Below are 22,937 nucleotides of genomic sequence, written 5' to 3'. Positions count from 1 at the left end.
CCCCTCCCTGAGCTTCCCCATCCCCCCACCCCTTCCCCTGGGGTGGTCAGACTTGGCACTTCTCTCCTCCCACGTGGGCTGGGGCAGTTTCGGGAGAGGCGGGGGAACCTGCTGAACAGGGTAGCCCGAGTCTAAACCGGTCAGGCAGGAGAGGTCCCCATTGAGGCATCAGCTCTCATCCTCCACCCTCAACCCCTTTCCCCCCCCAGCCCAGATCCCAGACACCAAGTAGAAAGAGGCACCTCAGACCCAGAGGTTTTTATTACAATGAGGGAAGAGGTGGCAAAGACTGGGTGGTGGGAGATAAAGACTCCCTTGGAGGAAAATAACATCCCTTCATTGAGGAAGAGACCAAGGGAAGATGGAAGCAGTTTTTGACATCCTCACTTCCTCAGCTTCTCTACATCATCATGCACAAGCCCAGTGCTTCGGGTACAAGAGCTGCCACCTCTCTTCAGGCCCAGAAGAGGAAGTGGAGCTACGGAGAGGGACATAGAGACACTGGATCCAGTGCCTACTCATTAAATAAACAAAAACAAACTTTATAGCACAAATGTACAGGCCCCAGCAGGGGAGTGCCCAGTTTCTTTGACTGGGAGGGGGAGGGGAGAGGAAACTTAAGCATAATGAGGTAATGAGGGAGAAAAAGACAGACCCTGAGGGTGGGGGCAGCTCCTGCCCCCACCTCCCGTCACAGTGCCACCTCCCCTCCTCTACCCTTCAGTGAGCTGAGAGCTCTGGGGAAGTAGGGGAAAGGGCAGAATCACAGACCATTTTGAAAAGGAAAGAGAATTCAACTTTCTCTACTCCTAAGTAGTTGACAGGACCTTCCGAACAGGGGCATGCTGTCTCCTCTTGCCCACTCGAGTCTCTCACGATGCCAACTGTGTTATGAGCCCCAGGGCCGAGGCAACTCTGCCAAGTCAGGGCAGGAGATTTGGGCTCCGAGGCAAAATGGAGATAGGGAACAGGGGGAAAGGACCCTAAGCCCAATCTTTCTCTGCCCTACCCTCCATTCTTGATGGGGACAGAAACTAAGGAAAGGGGGCAAGGTCAAGTTAGAGCTGGCCAGAACTCATGGCCCACAGTACCCAGAGAAGCCCCTGGCTCAGAGGGGCCTGGTGGTGTGGTTGTAGACCAAGTGCTCCGTGTCCTCAGTGGTAGAGATTGTAGAGTTGGCTGGTGTAGGGGGAGGCTGGTGGTGATGGAGAGGGTGATGACCTTGGAGGTTACTGTTCATATAGTTTCGGAAGAAGCAATAGCCCAGAATGGCGACCACAATCACAATACAGGTCCCCAGGAGCACAGCAACAGCTACTTCTGCAGAACCTGGTGGGGAGACATAATAAGGGGGAGGGCAGAGGTGTAAGCTCATGGTGAGCTCCCTTGCCACTCTATTCCTGGACCCCAAGAGGGATGAAGAGAGTGGAGACACAGACCCGGACCAGGGACAAGTGAGGAAGTTTTGATCTCCGAGGCTCCAGGTCACCAGACTCAGGGAGATTATAAGGAATGGGCCCAGAGAAGAGTAAGGCTCACCTGAGTTTGGATGCAGGAATTCCCGCCGCAGACCAAACACATCTTTCTCTGCAAAGGGGGGAGGGGCGTGGATTTAAAATTTTTTTAACAATATTTTATTCCCCCTCTGCAATTACATGTAAAAGTGATTTTTTTTTTTGGCGGGGCAATGGGGGTTAAGTGACTTGTCCAGGGTCACACAGCTAGTAAGTGTTAAGTGTCTGAGGCTGGATCTGAACTCAGGTCCTCCTGAATCCAGGGCTGGTGCTTTAACCACTGTGCCATCTAGCTGCCCCAAAAGTAATTTTTAACATTCTTTTTTTTTTTTTTTAAGTTTTGAGTTCTAAATTGTATTTCTTCCCCTCCTTTCCCCTCTTCCTGAGATAAGCAATCCGACATAAGTTATAAGAAATTGTGATTTTTTTCTTTCTTTTTTTTTTTTTAAGTGAGGCAATTGGGGTTAAGTGACTTGCCCAAGGTCACACAGCTAGTAAGTGTTAAATGTCTGAGGTCATATTTGAACTCAGGTACTCCTGACTCCAGGGCTGGTGCTCTATCCACTATGCCACCTAGCTGCCCCAGAAATTGTGATTTTTAAAGGATACACAGTAAAGTATGCTCCCTAACTCCAGAGGTGTTCTATAGACACAGAATGAGGCGTCCATTTCCAGACAGGGACAATGCATTAGTAGTAACTAAGTTACCACTTGTAACTATTCCTTACAAGGGAAGATGTAGTACTGGGAAGTAAAAATGATTTTAAAAAGAAGTATCAATGTGGGGGGCAGCTAGGTGGCACAGTGGATAAAGCACTGGCCCTGAATTCAGGAGGAGCCGAGTACAAATCCAGACTCAGACACCTGACCCTTTCTAGCTGTGTGACCCTGGGCTAGTCACTTAACCCTCATTGCCCCATCAAAAAACCAAAACCAAAACCAAAAAGCAAGCAAACAAACAAACAAACAAAAAGTATCAGTCTGGTCATGCAGGCTTGCAAGCTTTGCTTCTAGGAGAGACCAAGGCTGATGGATCAGCTGAGTTCAGGAGTTCCAACCTGGAATAGGAATAAAGCCTATTGGGTGTCTACACCATGAAGGACTATGATAGCAACTGGGATTCCCAAAGAAGGGTGAACAGGTCCAAGTGGGAAAAATAGGGCAGCTCAAAACTTCTGTGATCAGTATTGGGTCCTGGCCTGGGATCCCAACAAACAAAAAGAATATTAATTTTTTAAAAAATGTCACAGGGAAGAGACATGTTCAAATTTTTTTGAGATATAACCTGCTGCTTCCCTCACCTCTATCACCTTCCTCAACCTCAAACTATCCCTTTAAGAGAACTGTGGGACTTTGAGTGGGGATGAGGATAGAATAATGGGGCCTGACAGTCTCTTAAGATGATAGATTTAGGGGCAGCTAGGTGCTGCAGTGGATAGAGCACCGGCCCTGGATTCAGGAGGACCTGAGTTCAAATCCAACCTCAGACACTTAACACTTACTAGCTGTGTGACCCTGGGCAAGTCACTTAACCCCAATTGCTTCACTAAAAAATAAAAAAAAAATTTTAAAAATAAAGATGATAGATTTAAAAGCCAGAAGAGATCTTAGTTCATTAAATCCAATCCCCTCATTTTATAGTTGAGAAAACCGAGGCCTAAAAAGACCAACGCTAACTAGCTAACCACAAAGATTTGAAAGATTTGAAAACAGGCCTTCTGGCCCCCAAATCAATCCCTCTCTTCTTCCTTCCCTCCCACTTTTCCTTCCTTCCCTCCTTTTTTCTTTCTTCCTTCCCTCCCTTCCTTCCTTTTCTCCTTCTCTTCCCTCCTTCCTTCTCCTTTCCTTCACTCCTTCCTTCCCCTCCTCTTTCTCTCCTTCCTCCCTTTCTTCTCCTCTCCCTCCCTCCCTCTTTGGATCACAGTCCCAGCCCAAGTCCCTTTCCCCAATGGATCCTTCAGCCCACTCCCCCTCTCCCAATCTCTTGCTCACTCGAGATGCCTTCACAGGATTTGAGGCACTCTTCCTCATTCAGGAAGTTATTTTTGTTGCCACCACAGCCTCCATAGGTGAAGAGAGCACAGTGCTCACTGAAGGGGTTATAGTACCATCGAGGGAGATTTTCTTGGCACACCCCTGTTTCTGGCATGTCTACACAGTGTCCTGCAGAAGGAGAAAAAGAGAGGGTCAGGTAAGTCCCTAGGGTCTTCCTCAATTCTACCTTGCTGTATTTTAACAGGGGCAGCTAGAGCTCAGAATAAAAACAGGATCTGTGATTTCTTTGATACAGGGAACTCCCAGAAATTCACTTGGCCAGTGTAGGTCTACAATTTATGGTCTTACGAGAATTGCCTGGAGCACTGAGAGATTAAGTCATTTGCCCAGAGTCACACAGCCAACAGGTATCTATTTATCTGCTACATTAGGACTACCTCTCACAGCTTAGAAGGTGAACCTGAATACACTAGTACAAAGACCTGGGGCACTTGTACCCCTCACACCTCTCATCCTGGGACTGGGTCAAAGGAAAGATTGCACAAGAAGGGCAATTTATATGGGGACATCTGGCCCTGGGCAGGTCCTCCGAGGAATAGGCCACATTCTTGAAAAGGAAGGGACCTCCTACTTTTCTGCCTGTGACAGGTAAGTCTGGCTGATAGGGCTTGGAGCAGGGCCTGTTAGAGAGATGGGCTGGGAAAAGATAACCCTGGGGCAGCAGTGAAGCACAGTGGACGGAGCACCAGCCTTGGAGTCAGGAGGGCCTGAGTTCAAATCTGGCCTCAGACATTTACTAGCTTTGTGACTCTGGGCAAGTCACTTAACCCTGATTTCCTGGGGTGGGGGGAAGAGAAGTAAAACCCAAAGCCCCCCTGAATCTTGTCACTTACCTTTTTCACTAGGAAAGTGGATGCTTTGGAGCTCATCAAAGCCTGTGGTATCTGCATAAGGAGAAAGATTCATAGACCCAGCCCTAGTTTCAAAGCTTAGCCAAGGGAAACAGAGCACAGACCAGCACAATCCCATCTGTTCCTGAACTTGCCATACCTAGTCTCCACCCCTTCCTTCCTTTTAATCTCCAACTCAGGTCTTCCAGGGACCCCTGAGCCTTAAGATTTACTCAGTTTAGAGGATTAGAGCTCTTTTTGTGCCCACTCTGAGGATGTAGGGCCTTCTGGGAAGCACCAGCAAGAAGATTCTGGGGGCCCCCTTTCCCCTTCCCCAAACCTCACATTTATCACAGATAGCCTCATCAGAGCCATCCAGGCAGTCAGGTGTGTCATCACACTCCAGGAAACCATCAATGCAGCAGCCATCTTTACAGCGGAACTGGGGAGGCTGGCAGGTTCCGGAGCACACTTTTGGGGGAGGAGAGAAGGAACATGGGTCAGCTGGGCTCCACAAGGACCACCTGGTGAGCAGCTGATGTTGGAATAAGAGGGAAATGGTGTCAGGGGAACCCACCCAAAGAGCCGGTGTCAGAGACAGGGCCTCAGAAACTGGAAACTAATCTGACTTCATTACTAAGGAATCCAGAGAAGGGGAGGGATGGAAGATCAGGGAAACCACCTGGGGCAGACAAAGGAACCTACCTGGATGTTGCCTTTGGATGGAAGGCCCTGGAAGAGAGAAAGGAAAGAGCAGTGGTCATCAAATCCCCAGCAAAAAGAGAACTCGATGGAAGCCTGGAATTTGGGGGGAATCCACCACTTTCTTATTCCTTTCTGGTCTGGTGTAGCAGTGGCTTCCTTGGAATATATCATGTTAGGGGGCAGCTGGGTGGCACAGTAGATAGAGCACCAGCCTTGGAGTCAGGAGTACCTGAGTTCAAATCTGGCTTTAGACACTTGACACTTACTAGCTGTGTGACCCTGGGCAAGTCACTTAACCCCAATTGCCTCACCAAAAAAAAAAAGAGAGAGAGAGAGAGAGAGAGAGAGAATGGGAATATATCATGTTAAATATCAGATTTGATGAAATACAATGGGAAAAAAGAAATACAATGGGGAAAAAGTCAGGCCTTATGCTTGGGGTTAAAAAAAACCCTCAATCATAAGCATAAGATGAAGAAGGACCTGATTACTATCCCTCCATAAATATTGTCTTTCCCATTAAAATCGAAACTCCTTGCAAATGAGTTTCTCATTGCTTATTAAATTGAGAAATTATTTAAAAAATATTTAGTTTGTATTAATACATTGTGTTTTTAAAACATCTGATATTTTAAACACTCAAACCACAAAGTATACTTCCTCCCCACCCCAAATCTGATGGGACTGTATTTGCTTTTGTATTTGTACTCCCACCCCTTGCCCTTGCTTTGAACAAGCACATTCATTCATTCATTCATTCATTCATCCATCCATCACCAGGAGATGTGGCAGTGAAAAAAAATTAATTCAAATTTTGCTTGCCTTAACAGAGACAGGGGCAGTTTAAGTGGCACAGTGGATAAGAGCACTGGGCCTGGAAGTCAGGAAGACCTGAGTTCCAATCTAGCCTCAGACACTTATTAGTTGTGCGGCCCTGGGCAAGTCACTTAACTTATTTGTTTCTCATCAGTAAAATGAGGATAATAAAAGCATAGATCTCCCAATATTGTTGTGAGGACCAAATGAGATACTAATTGTCAGGTGCTTAGCATGGTGCCTGGCACAAAGTAGCTACTATATTAATTACATTGATAATACTTAGCCCTCATCATGCCAGATGAGAATTATTATTTAGTTCTAGGTATCACAATCTAAGGACACTTAAAAGCGGGATGGTATCTAAAGGAGGGCAAACAGAATGGTCAAGGACCTCAAGCACATGTCAAAAAAGGATCGGGTGAATGATATTTAGGGAAGGTTCAGTGCATGAGGAAAAAATGGCTTCCAGAAGCCAAAACTAAGAGCAATGGAGAGAGACAGTAAGGTCCAGTAGAATGAGGGCCAGATTTGGAGTCAGAGGACCTGAGTTCAAATCTTGGCTCTGTCATTTACTATGTGACTCCAGGTAAGCCACTCAACCTACTCCAGCCAACAATTTCTGATTTTATTTTTTTTAGGAGCCAATTGAGGTTAAGTGACTTGCCCAGGGTCACACAGCCAGTAAGTGTCTGAGTCTGAATTTGAACTCAGGCACTCCTAACTCTAGGGTCTGTGCTCTAACCATAGTGCCACCTAAGTGCTCTGGCCTATAGTTTCTGTAAAATGAGAGGGTTGGATTAGATGATCTCAATGATTCTCTGACAAAATAACAAAAAAGAAAACTTAGGTTTGATGTCAGAAACGCCTCCCCCCACCACTTTCCTAACAATTAAAGCTGATTGAAAAGAGGACTGGGGTGTCTCCAGATGTGTCAAGCATGTCAGGGATTCCTTTTGGGTATAGGTCAAACCAAATGGCTACTGAAGTGCCTTCCTGGAGTGATGGGATTTTATAGTGGTCTGGAGTAGGTGTTGAAGGATGCCCATTTTAACTCTCTAGTTCTGATCAACTACTCTCTCTTTATTTGGTTGTTGTTCAGTCGTTTCAGTCATGTCTGATACTTTGTAACCCCAATGGAGTTTTCTTGGCAAAGATACTGGAGTAGTTTGCCATTTCCTTCTCCAGCTCATTTTACAGATGAGGAAACTGAGGCAAATAGGGTGAAGTGACTTGCCCAGAGTCACACAGTTAATACGGGTCTGAGGGGGAGATTTGAACTCAGGAAGATGAGTCTTCCTGATTCCAAGTCTAGTGCTCTATCCACTGAACTTTTTTGGGGGGGGCAGGATAATGAGGATTAAGTGACTTGCCCAGGGTCACACAGCTAGTAAGTGTCAAGTGTCTGAGGCTGGATTTGAACTCAGGTACTCCTGATTCCAGGGCTGGTGCTCTACCTGCTGCGCCACCTAGCTGCCCCCACCTAACTATTTTTAAAACATGTTATTGATGCTTCTCTTTTTCATGTCACTATCACTTTTTCCCCCAGGCACCTTTCTCTTCCCATCAGACTCTCCCTATTCCCTAATCTGATCACTCTCCCAACATCTTCCCACTCTTTCCTTTCCCATCCTAACCCTCCCCACCAACTCACCTTGCACATCCTTGCAGGCCATCTTGCATTCCTCTTCCCGAATGTAGTTATTCTTGTTGCCAAGGCAACCACCATAGACAAACTGTTTGCAGAGCTGCTCAATGGGATCATAGTACCATCGGGGGAAAGAGCCTCGGCAACGGCCCACCTTCCTGGGTACCAGGCAGTGTTCTGGGAAAAGAAGGAGCAAGCTTGGAGGAGCCAACTAAGGGGGATATTTGGGCACCTCGGGCTCTCTGCCCCTATCCTTTTGGTCCCTCCCCCACTTCCCCTTTGCTAACCCCTTACCTTCTGTCTGCTTGGGTGATAGGACAGTAATTGTGAAGTTGGCAGTATCCTGTTTTGAGTCAGAGTCCTTCACAGTCAGTTGAAAAATGTAAGTCCCCTCTTTTAGTTGTGAGAGTTCTAGCTGGTCCGAATCCTTTTTCTATAGGGGAAAAAAACCAGGGAGGGCTTCAGAAATATTCCCCATCCCCTTCTGTAATAATTCCCTGAAGATCCGAAGATATCTTTGTCCCCCCAGAATCACTAAAGTAATATTGTGATACAGAGTAGGGGAATCATAGATGAAGCATAGGTGAGGGGCAGGGCTGTCTGGGGGATTTTTTTTTTTTTGGCAGGGTAATGAGGGTTAAATTACTTGCCCAGGGTCACACAGCTAGTAAGTGTCAAGTGTCTCAGGCCAGACCTGAACTCAGGTCCTCCTGAATCTAGGGCCGGTGCTTTATCCACTGTGCCACCTAGCTTCCCCCTTTGTCCTTCATTCTCTCTCTCTCTTTTTTTTTTTTTTTGCAGGGCAATGGTGGTTAAGTGACTTGCCCAGGGTCACACAGCTAGTAAGTGTCAAGTGTCTGAGATCACATTTGAACTCAGGTCCTCCTGAATCCAGGGCCAGTGCTTTATCCACTGCACCACCTAGCTGCCCCTGTCCTTCATTCTCAAAGAGGACCATGACATTGGAGTGATGTCATGACTTGCACTGAATTGAATTTAAGTGAGGGAGGAGGTCTGTGCAAGGTCACCAACCTCACTCTCTCCTTCAGAGTCATCTGGGTCCAGTGGCAAGGTATGTATAAGGACAAATGAATATGGCAGCAGATGTTTAAGGCAATTGGGGTTAAGTGACTTGCCCATGGTCACACAGCTAGTAAGTGTCAAGTGTCTGGGGCCAGATTTGAACTCAGGTCCTCCTGAATCCAGGGCTAGTGCTTTATCCACTGTGCCACCTAGCTGCCCTGGGAATTTTTAATTAATGAAATTACAGAAGTCATTTTAGGCAGTGGTATGCTGGTAAATGTTTAGCACTTGGCTCTCCAAATACACACATATGTGCATGTATATGTACACATATACATACACACACATACACACACAACACATTTTTAGGCTTATTCTGTATCATTAATATTTTCTCCATCACTTTCTTATGACTAGGCACCCAAAAATCCAGCCCTGATGTGGAGTGTTTGCAGATTTCCAAGGTGTAAATGTTTATGCTGAATAATTAAAAGTTGGTTTTCTTCAGCTGGTTCCAGGACAACCACATTCATTGTTTTAGAGCACCCAAAAGCAATTGTTCCTGGGACTCAGGCATCCTCCCAAGTGGGACAGTGACCCCCAAGAAGATAGGGATAAAAGTTGGGGGAGGGTTATCCAGTAATTTGAGGGATGTTCCCAAAGTGCTGCCAGCCCAGACCCCACCTCAGCTCCTCACCTCTATCACCACACTGGTATCTCCCTGGAGAAGGTGCCACTCAGTGTTTTCTGTACCCCGGAGCACCAGGGGCTCCTGAGGTTGCACCTTTATTTCCATGCCAGCCCAGGACTTGGGAAGGTGAGCTCCTGCAGGGAGATGGAAGAATGGTTAGGGTGAACTCCCTCCACAAAGAATAAGTCTCCTTTATCACAGGTATGATGTCCAGACACACAGATGAGCTTAGAAAATGCATCAAATCAATCAAAAAGCATTATTTATCTTGTATGGAATGAACTATTCTAGGCACTGGGGATTCAAAAATTAAACTGTAATAGTCCCTACCTTCAAGAAAATTCTATAAGGGGCCAACAGAAAATAATAGGAATGGGTCCACTCCCAAAATCATTCAAGTGGCAAGGCAGAAACTGGTTGGGGGAAACTTTCAACTTTACTAAGCAGTGCCAAGGTGGAGAGCTGGTAGGAAAAGGGCTATTCATTGTCACCTCTTCTACGGTTCTTACCTTTTTCACTTAACAATCTAGCTATCATTCCCAAATTTTTGTGGCAGCTCTCCTTTTGTCTCTACCTGAAATACCATTCATTCAACAAATATTTACTGAGACCAACTATGGGCCTAGTATTGTAGAGAATGCAAAAAAAAAAAAAAAGATTAGGAATCATAAACCTCAGGTTTGGAAGAGACCTCAGAAGTCATCAAATCTAACTGAAGTGTTGAAAAAGAAGAAGAACTCATTACTTCCTGACACTTTGACAATTATAATTAAGTCTATGTATTGGTGGGAGAATTTGTCCCTGGTTTATGTGTGGAATGTTATATTATTATTCTTACTTTGTTGTTTTTGATTAAGACTTAATGGAGGAAAAAAAAAGACTTAATGGAGGGGGCAGCTAGGTGGCACAGTGGATAGAGTACTAGCCCTGGATTCAGGAGGACCTGAGTTAAAATCTGACCTCAGACACTTGACACTTACTAACTGTGTGACCCTGGGCAAGTCACTTAATCCTCATTGCCCTGCCCCTCCCCTCCCCCAAAAAAAGACTTAATGGAGTTCAGCTGAGTGGTTTATTGAATGGGAAGTATACTGGTGGGGGCCCGGGAGCCAAAGTGTATAGTAGTATATTCTTTTCACCAAGGTTATTCCTGGGATTCCCCGCAAAAAATAATTTGTGGTTATGTGGTTACCTCTATCTGGGAACCAGCAAGTATGCAAGTGATCAAGCCAACCCTCAGAGGGATGAAAGCAGGGTTGGGTGCCAGCACTACATACACACAAATCCTTCCCCTACTACGAGGTAACATATACTAAATGCCAAATGAATTAACCAGATATATTATAGCTATTCAAAGAAAGGACAGAGAGGTCACAGGAGCTTGGAGTGGCAGGAGAAATCTTCCTGGAGAGTTGAACCTTGCCTTGAACCATGGACTTTAGTTGAATGACACCACTATTACTGATAAAATGGACCTAGAGTTCACCTAATCCAACTTCCGTTGGATTCTGAAACAGGCCTATAGAAATTAAGTGAACTGCCCAAGGTCACAAAGTTAATACGAGGCAGATCCAGAGGAAAGAATCCTACTCATCCTTCAAACCCTATTGCATAGGGAGTCAGAAGACCTGGGGGCCCATGGTCAAGCCAACCTGACCCACATGCTGAGTATGTGATGGTTCCATTTCTCCTCTCTGTGTCTGTATCTCCCATTCCTGTAATAGACTCCTTCCTCCCCTCTCCCTATTAAAATCCCTAGCTCTTTAAGGCTCACTCAAATACTATTTGGGGGGGGGGCAGGTAGGTGGCGCAGTGGATAGAGCACCGGCCCTGGAGTCAGGAGTACCTGAGTTCAAATCCGGCCTCAGACACTTGACACTTACTAGCTGTGTGACCCTGGGCAAGTCACTTAACCCCAATTGCCTCACTAAAAACAAAACAAAACAAAACAAAAAAACCAAATACTATTGGGGGAACCAGGTGGTACCGTGGATAGAAAGCCAAAGTCTTCTTGGAGTCAGGAAGACTCATCTTCCTGAGTTCAACTCTGGCCTCAGACACGCATTACCTGTGTGACCCTGGGCAAGTCACTTCACCCTGCTTGCCTCAGTTTCCTCATCTGTAAGATGAGCTGGAGAAGGAAATGGCAAACCACTCCAATATCTTTGTCAAGAAAACCCCAAATGCAGTCATGAAGAGTCAGACACAACTGAACAAGTACTATTCCCTAGAGAAAGCCTTTTCTGATCTCCCTTGATGTTAAGTATCCTTCCAATTCTGAAATTTCTTTATACATGTTCTGTATTGACTTATATGTGTACATTTGGTTCCCTCTGCTAGAATATAAATTCTCGAAGGGCAAAGATTATTTTGTTTTGGCCTTTGGATCCCCAGAAAAGGAGAAGAGGAACAATTGTGTAAGGAATATTCAAGTGAGAGAGGGTGGAGACGATGATGGAAGAAAGGAAGGAATACACAAGTGACAGTAGGTAGACCAGTTTGGCTGGAGCAGAAAGTTAATACAGCAGAACAATGAAAGATAAGTTTGGTACCAAGTTAAGAAGTTTAGATTTTGACGTTGTCAGTAAAGGGAAGCTAAGGAAAATTTTTGAGCAGTAGTGACACAAAGTAATATATTAAGTAATCTATTAAGAAATATATATATATATATGAAAGGGGCAGCTAGGTGGTGCAGTGGATAGAGCATCAGCCCTGGATTCAGGAGGATCTGAGTTCAAATCTGGCCTCAGACACTTAACACTTACTAGTCGTGTGACCCTGGGCAAGTCACTTAACCCCAATTGCCTCACAAAAAAAGTCATCTAATCAAAGATATATATATATATATGTATAGGGGGAAACTAGGTGGCGCAGTGAATAAAGCGCCGGCCTTGGATTCAGGAGGATCTGAGTTCAAATCGGACCTCAGACACTTGACACTTACTAACTGTATGACCCTGGGCAAGTCACTTTACCCTCATTGCCCCGCAAAAAAAAAAAAAAAGAAAAGAAAAAGAAAATACATATTAATATTTGTGTTACTATATTATTATATAAAGTAACATATTAAGAAAATTATGACTTGGAGTGGGGGAAAAGCAGATCAGTTAGGTAGCTATTGATGTAGCCCAGGTTTAAGGTATTGGTTTCTGAATGGGAGTAGCATTAGAAGTAATCGAAAGGAAGAGTAGGAAGTGATGTATGATTAATGTAGAAATTATAGATAGTGATGGGAGGAGCCCAAGGTGCCAGGTATTAAGACATGTACTGCTCGGGAACCTTTTTTGGGCAGACAGTGGGCAGGGAGGAAGGGAAGGCAACTTAAGGTAATGGTGGGAACTTTACTGTTAAGGGGCATGGTTCTATAGGTGGTGAGGGCATTTTGGTTTTGAGGATACTGCTGACAACAGTGAGGCATCATGGTTCCGATTTAGAGTCAGAGAATCTGACTTAACATTCTGGATTTCCTACTTCCTACCTGAAGTGACCTTGGGCAAGTCACTTAGCTTCATTGGCCCTCAGTTTCCTCACTTGTAAAATGAGTGGGGTTAAGCTAGATGGCCTGTGAAGTCTCTTTCAATCCTAAATCTATGATCCCATAATCTGAATAGAAAAATTCAACAGGCAGCTGGCTACTCAACTGACATCCCAGCTGGTGGAAAGGATGGTCTCATACCATCTCAACTCAGTGAGAGGCTCAGGCTCAGAATTCTAACCCCAGAAAAGGACACAATTTCATGTGGGTATGTAGTATTTACAGGACTTGGTACTTACTTAGAAGTGAGATCTGAAGTGTGGGAGTAGATGAGATGGAAGGCTAGAGAAGGTGGAGGATGGAAAGAGTGAAATTTTGGCTACACCCACATTTATGGGACAGGAAGAAGATCCAGCAAAAGTGGCGGTTAGAGAGATGGGAAAATGAAGGTGGTATCAGGAAAATTGAGGGAAGAAAAATTTCATGAGAAATGGTTAACACAGTCAATTGCTACAGCAAGGTCAGAAAGAGTAAGGATAGGAGAAACATATATTCTACACAGGAAAGGAAGAGTGGGAAAGGGGAGATCTGTCCCATTTCAGAATCACTCCTATCTACCCTTTCCTTTCTATCCCTACTGTCTGCTACCATCCTGAAGAGTATATTTATCACCCCCAAATTACTGTAATATCTTCCTAATAGTCTTCAAACCTCTAGTTTTACTCTCTTTCTTTCCATACTTTATACCTTTGTATATTTTTTATTTGCACAGGTTTGATCATGTTCTTCCTCTTTCCAAAGTCTTCAATGGTACCCTACTATCTAGAAAATAAAAGCCAAATAACTTTGACTAGCATTCCACGCCCTCCACAATCTGGTAGTCGGGCAACAAGCATTTTGTTAGGCACCTACTGTCAAAAGAGATAATATTTGTAAAGCACATAGTATGGTCCCCAAAACACAGTAGGCGCTTAATAAATGCTTATTTCCTTCCCCCTCACCATTCCATGTTTTAGATAATGTGCTAAGCACCAGGGATACAAAGAAAGGCAAGGAGTTTGATTCTTTTGGGGGCGGGGTAGGGGAATGAGGGTTAAGTGACTTGCCCAGGGTCACACAGCTAGTAAGTGTCAAGTGTCTGAGGCCCAATTTGAACTCAGGTCCTCCAGAATCCAGGGCTGATGCTTTATCCACTGTGCCACCTAGCTGCCCCAAGGACTACGATTCTAATGAAGGAAGTAACATATAAAGAACTATGTACATACAATATTTATGTCATGGCAATTGGAGGTCATCTTTGGGGGAATGCCCTAGCAGTGGTACCTTATCGATGCATCCCCCTCCAGGTTTGTACACTTCCCTTCAGACAACCTGGGCCATCCATCCTCCCAAACACATCCTTCTTGGGAGTAGGAATTGTTTCATTCGTTGTATTCCTATCCCCAGAAGCACCTAGCACATAGTAGGCATTTAATCAATACTTGTTCATTGCACGGTGCCTTTGTTTACACAGTCAGGCCAGTCAAGTGACCTCTTGACTCCAAACATCTCACAAAACACTTTGTATGTAGTTCTCTTATTCACTCTTTGCCCCAGATGGCCAGCCCTGCTGCACACACCTTTGGATGAAGATCGTGAATGGAACAAAGTCCTAGTAAAACTGAAAGAGTGGGGTGCTAGGAGGCCAAAAGCATCCTTGAAGGCATCCCACCCTCAGTACCTATATTACAAACCATCCCAAAGGAAAAAACAGAAGGGTAGGTACTTTCCCTTCCATTGTACAGGTAGGAGAACTATGCCTAAGTTTGAGTGAATAATGTCCCTCCCTCTCAGGGACCCTAGGGGGTAGAGGCAGGCCAGAGACTGGCATGGTGGCACATAACCCAAAGAACCTTCCAGGTTAGTCTGATAACACCATCCTTGGAGGCTGATGAGAGAACTCCCAGTCCTTGCTCTTTTTCTTCCCCTTCCCCTCCCCCACCCAGAGAGCAAAGGGCTAGCTCCGCAATAAATGGGTCCCTCCCCCCAGAAGCTCTGGCCCCAGGAGGTCCCCATAGCAACCACGGGCCCCACCTTCCAATTCCACTCACCAGAGAGGCAAAAGGTGGAAGGGCAGACAAGAAAGGGAAGGGGAGAGGGTAAGAAAAGAGGAGACAGAATACAAGCCCTTCCCTTTCCTTTCTGAAATCTGGGTTGGCCCAAGGCCGGAGAAAAGGAAAAAAAAACAAACAACTTTAGAAATCTGCTAGGAGAGGGAATTTTCCTCCCTATCTGGGGGAACAAAGAGATCTTTCCTCTAGATGCTTGGAGCTAGGTTCTTCCCATTAAGGAGCTCTCTTACACCTTATAAAGGGATGCTACAATTACTTAAATGACCTTAGCCCCTCAGATACACAGTAACCAGACTCTCACTCAGTCCATTCTGCTCTATTGTCCTCAAATGCCCCAAAGAATCTTCCTCCAGGTTCCAGTATTCCTGCCTGGATGGAATAGGAGAGTTCTGGGATTTTCCCAGGGAGGAAGAAAAGGACCCCAAGAGTCTATCCCTATCTGCTGATTCTCCAGCTCAGGTCACTCAGTCCTAGTAGCCATGTGGTACCTAGGAGTTTCCTAGGATAGTCAAATAGTCACTGGTAGTAATATGGGAAAGTAGGGGGGATAAAACTGAGGCCCGAGCTGAGACCCCCCAATGAAAATAGAGCATACTGTTTGTTCCCCTGATGTCTGTGGTTTAGTACCAACTTCCTGACATATGCTTCTGTTTACTGAAATATGCCTTCCTGTCTGCCAAGTAGCTCACCACAATGTACCTGTGAAACCCTGCATGTATTTCACACTTTAAGGGGTATATAAGTGCTGTTTGGACACTTGCTCAGGGCCCAAAGAATCAAAGGTTACTCTGCTTTGGGCTGCCGTGTCAATAAACTACTCTTCCTTATTCCTGAGAGCCCTTTGGGTTTTTCTGTCGAAATTCCCCACAACAGTAGAACATCTGCAACCAGGGACAGGAAGTGCACAGTCAGTGGTGGGGCCTATTACAGACAATCACCACCCACCTCATCTGCTACTTCCTCGTGAAACAGGCTTAATCTCTAGTCCAACGGGACCTAGTGAGTTAGCCTGGCTTCAGGAGGTAGGAATTTATCCTCAGCTTTTCCCCTGAACCCCAGAGGGTCATCAGGAAAGGCAGAAAAGGAGGAGCAGGGAAAGAAAAAGGGGCCAACAAACATCTTTGAAGACTGTAAGAACTTGGATCAACACAATGAACAGCAATTGCTCCAGAGAACCTGGACCTACCTCCTAACAGAAATTCAGTGAACTCAGGGTACAGACTGAGACATAGATATTTCTTAGACCAGGCCAATGCAGGAATTTCTTTTGCTTGGTATTTGTTACAAAGCTTTTTTTTTTAATTATAAAGGGAAGGAAAAATTGAAATTAAAATGGAATTAAAAAAAAGAAATGTAAGGAGCCTAGTTTGGGAAGGAGAAAAAAAGATTAACAAGAATTGATTAGGTGCACATTATTCATCAGGTACCATGCTAACCATTTCAACCAGTCTCCAGTACTTCAGTCACCCTCATCTCCAATGCATTGTCCACACTCTTGCTAAAGCGCAGGTCTGACCACATTACTATCCTGTTCAAGAAATTCTAGTAAACTACCTTTAGCCTCGATGATCAAAACAAAACCATGTATTCAAAGCTCTTCAGAATCGGTCTGTAGCCTACCTTTCCAGATTTATTATACTTTGCTTTGCTTTGGGAATTTTGTTTCCAAAGACCAAATGGCCTATTTGATGTCACTCACTCAGGACATTCTACTTCTTGTCTTCATGACTTTGCACAAGATGTCCCCCAAGCCTGGAACTCAATCCCTCTTACAACCCTCACAAGATGCATCTTAAAATTCCTAGCCATCCTTCAGGGTTTAGCTCAAATACCACCACCTTTCGAAGGCTTTTCTTGATTCCTTTCAGATTAACTCCAGTTGCTTTTTTTTTTTTAAGGGCAATGAGGGTTAAGTGACTTGCCCAGGGTCACACAGCTAGTAAGTGTCAAGTGTCTGAGGCTGGATTTGAATTCAGGTCCTCCTGAATCCAGGGCAAGTACTTTATCCACTGAGCCACCTAGCTACCCCCTCAGTTGCTTTTTATGTATTCTATTTACTCATAAGGAAGATACTAGACCTGTGACTTGATTGGAGTAGGGAATTCTTGGAAGAGGAAAGTCTGTTCAGAGGTTAAGTGACTTGCCTAGGGTCACACAGTCAGTATGTATCAAAGGTCCAGGACTTGTACCCCAGTCTCCCTGGCTTTTGGGCTGGCTCTCTATTCACTACATCTGCCTCTCATCTACTCATTTGTATACAAGTTTCTTCCCTCCTCTCATGCCCCTACTGAATCTAAGCTACTGGAGGATAGGGTCTGTTTGTTTTTGTCTTTGTATCAATACAAAAACAAAACTGGAAACAATCTTTGCCCTCAAGGAACTTCGATTCCACCAGCAGGAAACAAGTACACTGATACGGAAAGGCAAGCTACATACAAAATAAACAAAGTCATGCAGAGAGGGGCACTTGAGTTAAAACTTGAAGAGAATTAGGGGTTCCAAGAGACAGAGGTGAGGAGAGAGAACATCCTAGGCAGGGAAAAGAGAATTAATAGAAGAAACTTTCCTCCAATTCCAGATTGGTGGCATCACCTCCAGACTCAGCCTTTATTTCTAGTTCCTGGATAGGCTGGTCATACTGGATGTGATAGTAAGATTGTGGAAGGGTAAGCAGGAGAGAGAAGGTAGATAGGTAGGTAGGTGTTGGGTCTCTTTCCACAGACGTCCAAGAATCTGGGTGGGGTTAAGTCTGTGGAGGGCTCCTAATCCCCAGACTGGTTCCCCTGCCTGCCAACTCAGAACCTGGAGGGGAGGTGGGCTGGATCTATGGGCTTGACTTCATCCCCAGAAATAAACAAAGATTAACCAGGGGTTCAGTCAGGTTCATTCTGAAAATCTTAGCCAGCATACATAGACGGACAGACATACACACACACACACACACACACACACACACACACACACCCATCCCTCTTAAACATATGACAACCTTTCCTGAGCAGGTATACCACATCAGTTGGCTGACTCACCAATCCTTTCCCCCAACCCTAACAAGCCCTATCGAGTCATCAAGCTCTCTCTCTCTCTCTCTCTCTCTCTCTCTCTCTCTCTCTCTCGGTGAAACATCAAGCTCAGTGCAGTTCCAGCTGAACCCCTTGAATCTGGGTCATCTTCAGTTTGGCCAGGAGATTCCTTTGGTGAGTATTCTATCACCAGTGGTAGCCTGGGAGAGATTCCTTATCCTCAGTCTCCTAGGAGACTTGATCAGTTTTGCTCCTATCAAGGAGTATTTGGAATGTCATTAATCAGGTCCTGGCCTTCACATTGCTTTAGGTCCTGGACCCAAGCCCTACCATAGTGATTAAGTACAAGAATCTCATCTCTGATACTACTTTTGTGATTTTTGAGCATTTTATTTCCATGGGCCTGTTTTCTCATGTCAAATTGGACCAGATGGCTTGAAAGGTCATCCTTTCAGCTCAATTTCTTTGATCCTATAATCAAAGATCCTTCAGTATCTAAGCCTAGTTTTATATTGGCTATGGGAATTGCCCCTCTTTTTGAGTTATATACAGAACAGAACCAGATTCTACACAGTTCCAGTTCAGTGCAATTTAGAAAACACTCAGGATAGAATACCATGAAGCTGACAGCATTTGGCTCCAGGCTTAGAGGACCTGACTTAGGGCACTCCCTTAGCCTAGCTGTTTCTGGGAGAATGTGATGGGACACTACTGGGCAAACCACTTAAACTCACTAGATTTCAGTTTCTTCATCTACAAAATGAAGACAGTTGGATTCAATGGTCTTGGAGGGACTCAAGAACAATGACCTTATACAGATATGGCATATCATATACTGTATGGCATCAGTAAAACATAAGCTCTCCTAAGGACATGGGGCTGTTTCTTTGTCTTTGTCAACACATTGCATCCAGCAGGCACTTAATAAATGTTTGTTAGATGGGCTCGAATCAGGAAATTCCAGTGTTTTAAGCTCAACACACAGGACTCCTTTCACTGTCCTAAAACTACACTTGGGGGGGGGGGAACTCATTTAAACTCAAGGAAAGGGCTGGCCCCCAAATCATTTCCCCTCCACTTTTTTTTTTTTGTGCTGGGCAATGAGGGTTAAGTAACTTGCCCAGGGTCACACAGCTAATAAGTGTCAAGTGTCTGAGGCCAGATTTGAACTCAGGCCCACCAGAATCCATGGCTGGTGCTTTATATCAACTGTGCCACCTAGCTGCTACCCCCCCCCCCCCAAATCATTTCAACTCAGTGAAAGGTGAAAGGGTCAGAACTCCCACTTAGGACTTGGGGTAACACTGTATTACAAAACTATAGTATATGCAGCACTTTAGAATTTACAAAATGCTTTCACACCCATTATCACATTTCATCCTTACAACACCCTACTGAGGTTATCATTTTCCCTTGACAAATGAAGAAACTGAGGCCCAGTTTGGCTAAGTGCCTTGCCCAAGGTAATATACAGCTACCAAGTGGTGTAGGCAAAACTAAAACCCTTCTCTTTTCACTTTCCCAAGGGAAGTATCTCATCTTTGAATACCAGCCTATCAACCAGCCTCCTATCTGGTTCCCCTCCCCTCTTCTCCCCTTCTTTACCCAGGATCCTTAATCTTGGATTTTGGAATTCCTCACCTTACAGAATTCTCCACTTTCTCTTCTGAACTTTGCTTTTACTCACTGCTTCAAGGTTTTTTCTGTGCTTCTACCTTCAACAATTCAGTTCTCACAAATACTTTCCCTCTATTTCTGGGAGCGAGGTGGGCTGGTGAGATGCTTCTAGGTATTCCCCATCCTCCCCCTTTTCCCCCAATTTACCTCCGAAGGCTTGTTTCCTCAGCTCTCGGTAGGACTGGTAGACATCCCGGGTAAGGTAGTTAAGGAAACCCTCCTTTCTGGAGAACTTGCAGACAAAAGTCTGCTCATACAAGCAGTTAAGAAGGAAGCAGGCAGAGATGGCGTCCTCACCCCCGCCTGGTTTCTGTTCTACCAGGGCCAGATTGCAGGTTGGGGTGATGCAGCAGGCACGGACACAATCCCAGCTCCTGCGCACCTCGGGAGAGCCCAAGAAAGTAGCCCCATTGCTAACGGAGGCGTCTGTGTCCAGTACAAAGGCTGGTACCCCAAGTGTAAACTGTTCCAAACACATAGGGCCAGGCGGTTTCCCAGGGGGCATAGGTGGCTGCCCAGTCGCTGTGTCTGGAAGGCTGAGCGTCGTCACCAGGAGCCACAGGGTAGTCGTGATCCAAGCCTCGGGGTAGCAGCTGGGGGTCATCTTCCTCCTGGGGAGGGTCACCTTCCTCCCAAGGAGGTTTACCTTTCTAGTGTAGCTCTGTGCTCCGAAGGTGTTTGGGACCTGTAGGGCGGGGAAAGGAGGGGAGGGGAGAAGGTGACATACCTGATCAGCAAGCCAGGGAGAGCACCTTAGAGGAAGGGAGGGCGGAAGTGAAAGGGGAGGGGGGTAGGATCTAGGACGAATGGGGGTACACAGAGGTGTGCAGGGGGGCACACGGCCACGTTGGGTCAGTAGGGGAACACAGGAACACTCTCTCTCAGTGAAAAAACCAAACTAGGAAGATTGAGCACGCCACTAGACGGGCAAAGCTTGGCTGAACAAAGGGCCAGATTTGCTCCCGCTGCCAGCCTTGACTCGCTCTGAGTCGCGAACCTCCCTTTCTTACCTGCGCAGGTGAGTGGGGCGGGGTTGGGCCGTTCCCGGTGCCCCCAGAGCGGCTCCGGTGGCCGCCTAGTCCTTCCCAGACCGCAAGCCCTTTGGACCCAGGCAGCAGCCTCCTGTTGAGTTTCAGGTGAAACTGAGTCAGCGGCCACCAGGTCGGGGAGGAGCCGGACATTAACCCTTGCGCCGCTGGCCCCGCCCCTGCCCCTGCCTCTTGGCTTCCCAGCCCAGTCAGTTCCCCCTCCCTCCATCCCTCCAGACCAGCTTCCGGGCCCTTCCCCCTCGACCTCATTGTCCCGGACCCCAACGCCCCCGCGCTGGCTGGCCGGGGTGGGGCGCTCCTGGGACTTCGGGCATCGTCTCCATCCAGTCATGCCCCCGCCCCGCGCCCTCTCGTGGCCGCTCTACACTCTCTCGACAGCTGCTCCCAAGGGCGTCCTACCTTTTCTCCCTGAGGTCCAGTAGGGGAAGTTGATCCCTTGGGCTTTGTGGGAGCAGGATCCGTGAACCTTCTCCACCCCTCCCCCTCCCAAGTCCTTGCATCCCCTGGAGCTCCCACGAACCGTGAAACTGGGAATTACGGAAGAAGAGGCGTGAAAAGCCTGGGCACCGCGGGCCCAGGTGGGATTTTCCATAACTCCCCGCGCGGCATTCCTAACTTTATGCTTCAGAACCCGTTTGGAGAGGGGGGAGCTGAAAATGAGAGGAAATCACGTGCGGTCTCCAGATGCCAAAGATTGAAAACTGGACACTATGTCAATGACTTCAGGTTCTCACAGGAAGTTATTTACATGTTCATTTAGAAGTAGGAAAAGCAGAAGTAGGAAAAGAACAGTCCCTCTTTCATCACCGGGCATTAGGGGGATGCTTAGCCCAGACCGGTCACTGCTTGTCATCCTGCCCACCCCCATCCGCCACTCCCGGAGCTATTCTCGCTACCACTTTGAGTGGGAAAATGAGGCTAGGGAAGGAACTTTGCTGTAACCTCACTACCTACCGCAACTCCAACCTTCCTTTCTTCCCTTCTTGCCTGGAGCATTTCCTCATCATGCTATATTAATGTTTATATCAGTGTCTGACATCTAGGAGCCTGAGCTTCTGTGGTTGATTCCTCTCACTCCCACAGTGCCCCTTCTACCTTTCAGGAAGTCAGGCCGTATCCTGGTTAAGATAGCTGTTACGTTCCTTCTAAATTACCTTGTCTGGGATAAACATCCGCAGCCTTCTATGGAATTTTATGTGGCAAGATCTCAAGAACCTATACTCCTATGAACTCTTCTAGCTTATCAATGCCCTTCTTAAACTACGATGCCCATAATAGAATGTAATATACTTCAGACATCAAAGTATACAGTGATTATCACTTCTTTACTGCTAGAAGCAACATACTTCACGTATCACAGCTCGAGGTCAAATTAGCTTTTTTGTTCACTACCCCACACTGCTGATTCATACTGAGTTTGTAATTTGCTACAAAATGAGATTTGTCTGTCTGTCTTCCTTCCTTCCTTCCTTCCTTCCTTCCTTCCTTCCTTCCTTCCTTCCTTCCTTCCTTCCTTCCTTTCTTTCTTTCTTTCTTTCTTTCTTTCTTTCTTTCTTTCTTTCTTTCTTTCTTTCTTTCTTTCTTTCTTTCTTTCTTTCTTTCTTTCTTTCTTTCTTTCTTTGGTGAGGCAATTGGGGATAAGTGCCTTGCCCAGGGTCACACAACTAGTAAGTGTGATGGGTCTGAGGTCGAATTTGAACTCAGGTCCTCCTGAATCCAGGGCCGGTGCTCTATCCACTGAGCCACCTAGCTGCCCCAGATCCGTTTTTCATAGATCTTTTTCCACATTTCCATTTTTTCCCTTTGAACTTGTGAAGTTGTTTTTTTTTTCCTCGAACCATTAAATTTCATCTTATTAGAGTCAGCCCAGCATTCTAGTCTTTTTGGCTCTGACATCCTGTTTATTAACGATCCTTGATGGGTTTTGTCTTCAGGTTTGATAAGCCTGCCCTCTGGGACAGCTAGGTGGCACCGTGGATAGAGTTCTGGCCCTGGAGTCCAGAGGATTTGTGTTCAAATCCGACCTCAGACACTTCCTTGTTGTGTGACCCTGGACAAGTCACTTAAACCCGATTGCCTCCCCCACAAAAAATAGACAAGCATGCCCTCTAAGGCTTTATTTAATCATACTTTAAGCATAAGTTAAACAGAAACAATTTAATTTAGTTTATCATTATTCTATATCCAAGCCTCTGTAGAGTGCAATCCAAATGATTTTTTCATCTTCAGTGCCTTAGAAATAGAAACTCATTGGGCGCAGCTAGATGGCGCAGTGGATAAAGCACCAGCCCTGGAGTCTGGAGGACCTGAGTTCAAATCC

General features: G+C 45.9%; 1 protein-coding gene across 3 annotated transcripts; it reads right to left on the bottom strand.

The window, feature by feature from the left end:
• Positions 1-260: 260 nt before the first annotated feature.
• SPINT1 (serine peptidase inhibitor, Kunitz type 1) lies at positions 261-21,116 on the bottom strand. 3 transcript variants are annotated; one of them, XM_043986688.1, is made up of 12 exons: positions 21,017-21,116; positions 20,579-20,690; positions 19,716-20,253; positions 9,289-9,416; positions 7,863-8,001; positions 7,575-7,745; positions 5,105-5,131; positions 4,745-4,870; positions 4,403-4,453; positions 3,507-3,677; positions 1,540-1,587; positions 261-1,329 (listed from the first exon to the last, which is right to left on the bottom strand). In XM_043986688.1, exons 3-12 carry the CDS (start codon positions 20,170-20,172, stop codon positions 1,109-1,111), a joined length of 1,539 nt encoding a protein of 512 aa, XP_043842623.1. In that variant the 5' UTR covers positions 20,173-20,253; positions 20,579-20,690; positions 21,017-21,116; the 3' UTR covers positions 261-1,108. The 3 variants fall into 3 exon arrangements, with proteins under 3 accessions (XP_043842623.1, XP_043842621.1, XP_043842622.1); XM_043986686.1 differs by lacking the exon at positions 21,017-21,116 and having other exon boundaries at positions 20,579-20,749; XM_043986687.1 differs by lacking the exons at positions 1,540-1,587; positions 20,579-20,690; positions 21,017-21,116 and having other exon boundaries at positions 19,716-20,202.
• Positions 21,117-22,937: the final 1,821 nt, after the last annotated feature.

The sequence above is a fragment of the Dromiciops gliroides genome, chromosome 2 (assembly GCF_019393635.1).
Source record: "Dromiciops gliroides isolate mDroGli1 chromosome 2, mDroGli1.pri, whole genome shotgun sequence".
Lineage (NCBI taxonomy): Eukaryota > Metazoa > Chordata > Mammalia > Microbiotheria > Microbiotheriidae > Dromiciops > Dromiciops gliroides.
This window is presented reverse-complemented; position numbering and strand designations above follow the sequence as displayed.

Excerpts from the sequence above, each read along its gene's own strand:
- SPINT1 (XM_043986686.1), bottom strand. The coding sequence starts at position 20,749 with ATGTCCGGCTCCTCCCCGACCTGGTGGCCGCTGACTCAGTTTCACCTG. Across the intron at positions 5,132-7,574 it reads GGCCTGCAAGGATGTGCAAG|GGCCTTCCATCCAAAGGCAA; the intron begins GTGAGTTGGTGG and ends TCTCTCTTCCAG. Across the intron at positions 1,330-1,539 it reads ATTCCTGCATCCAAACTCAG|GTTCTGCAGAAGTAGCTGTT; the intron begins GTGAGCCTTACT and ends TCTCCCCACCAG.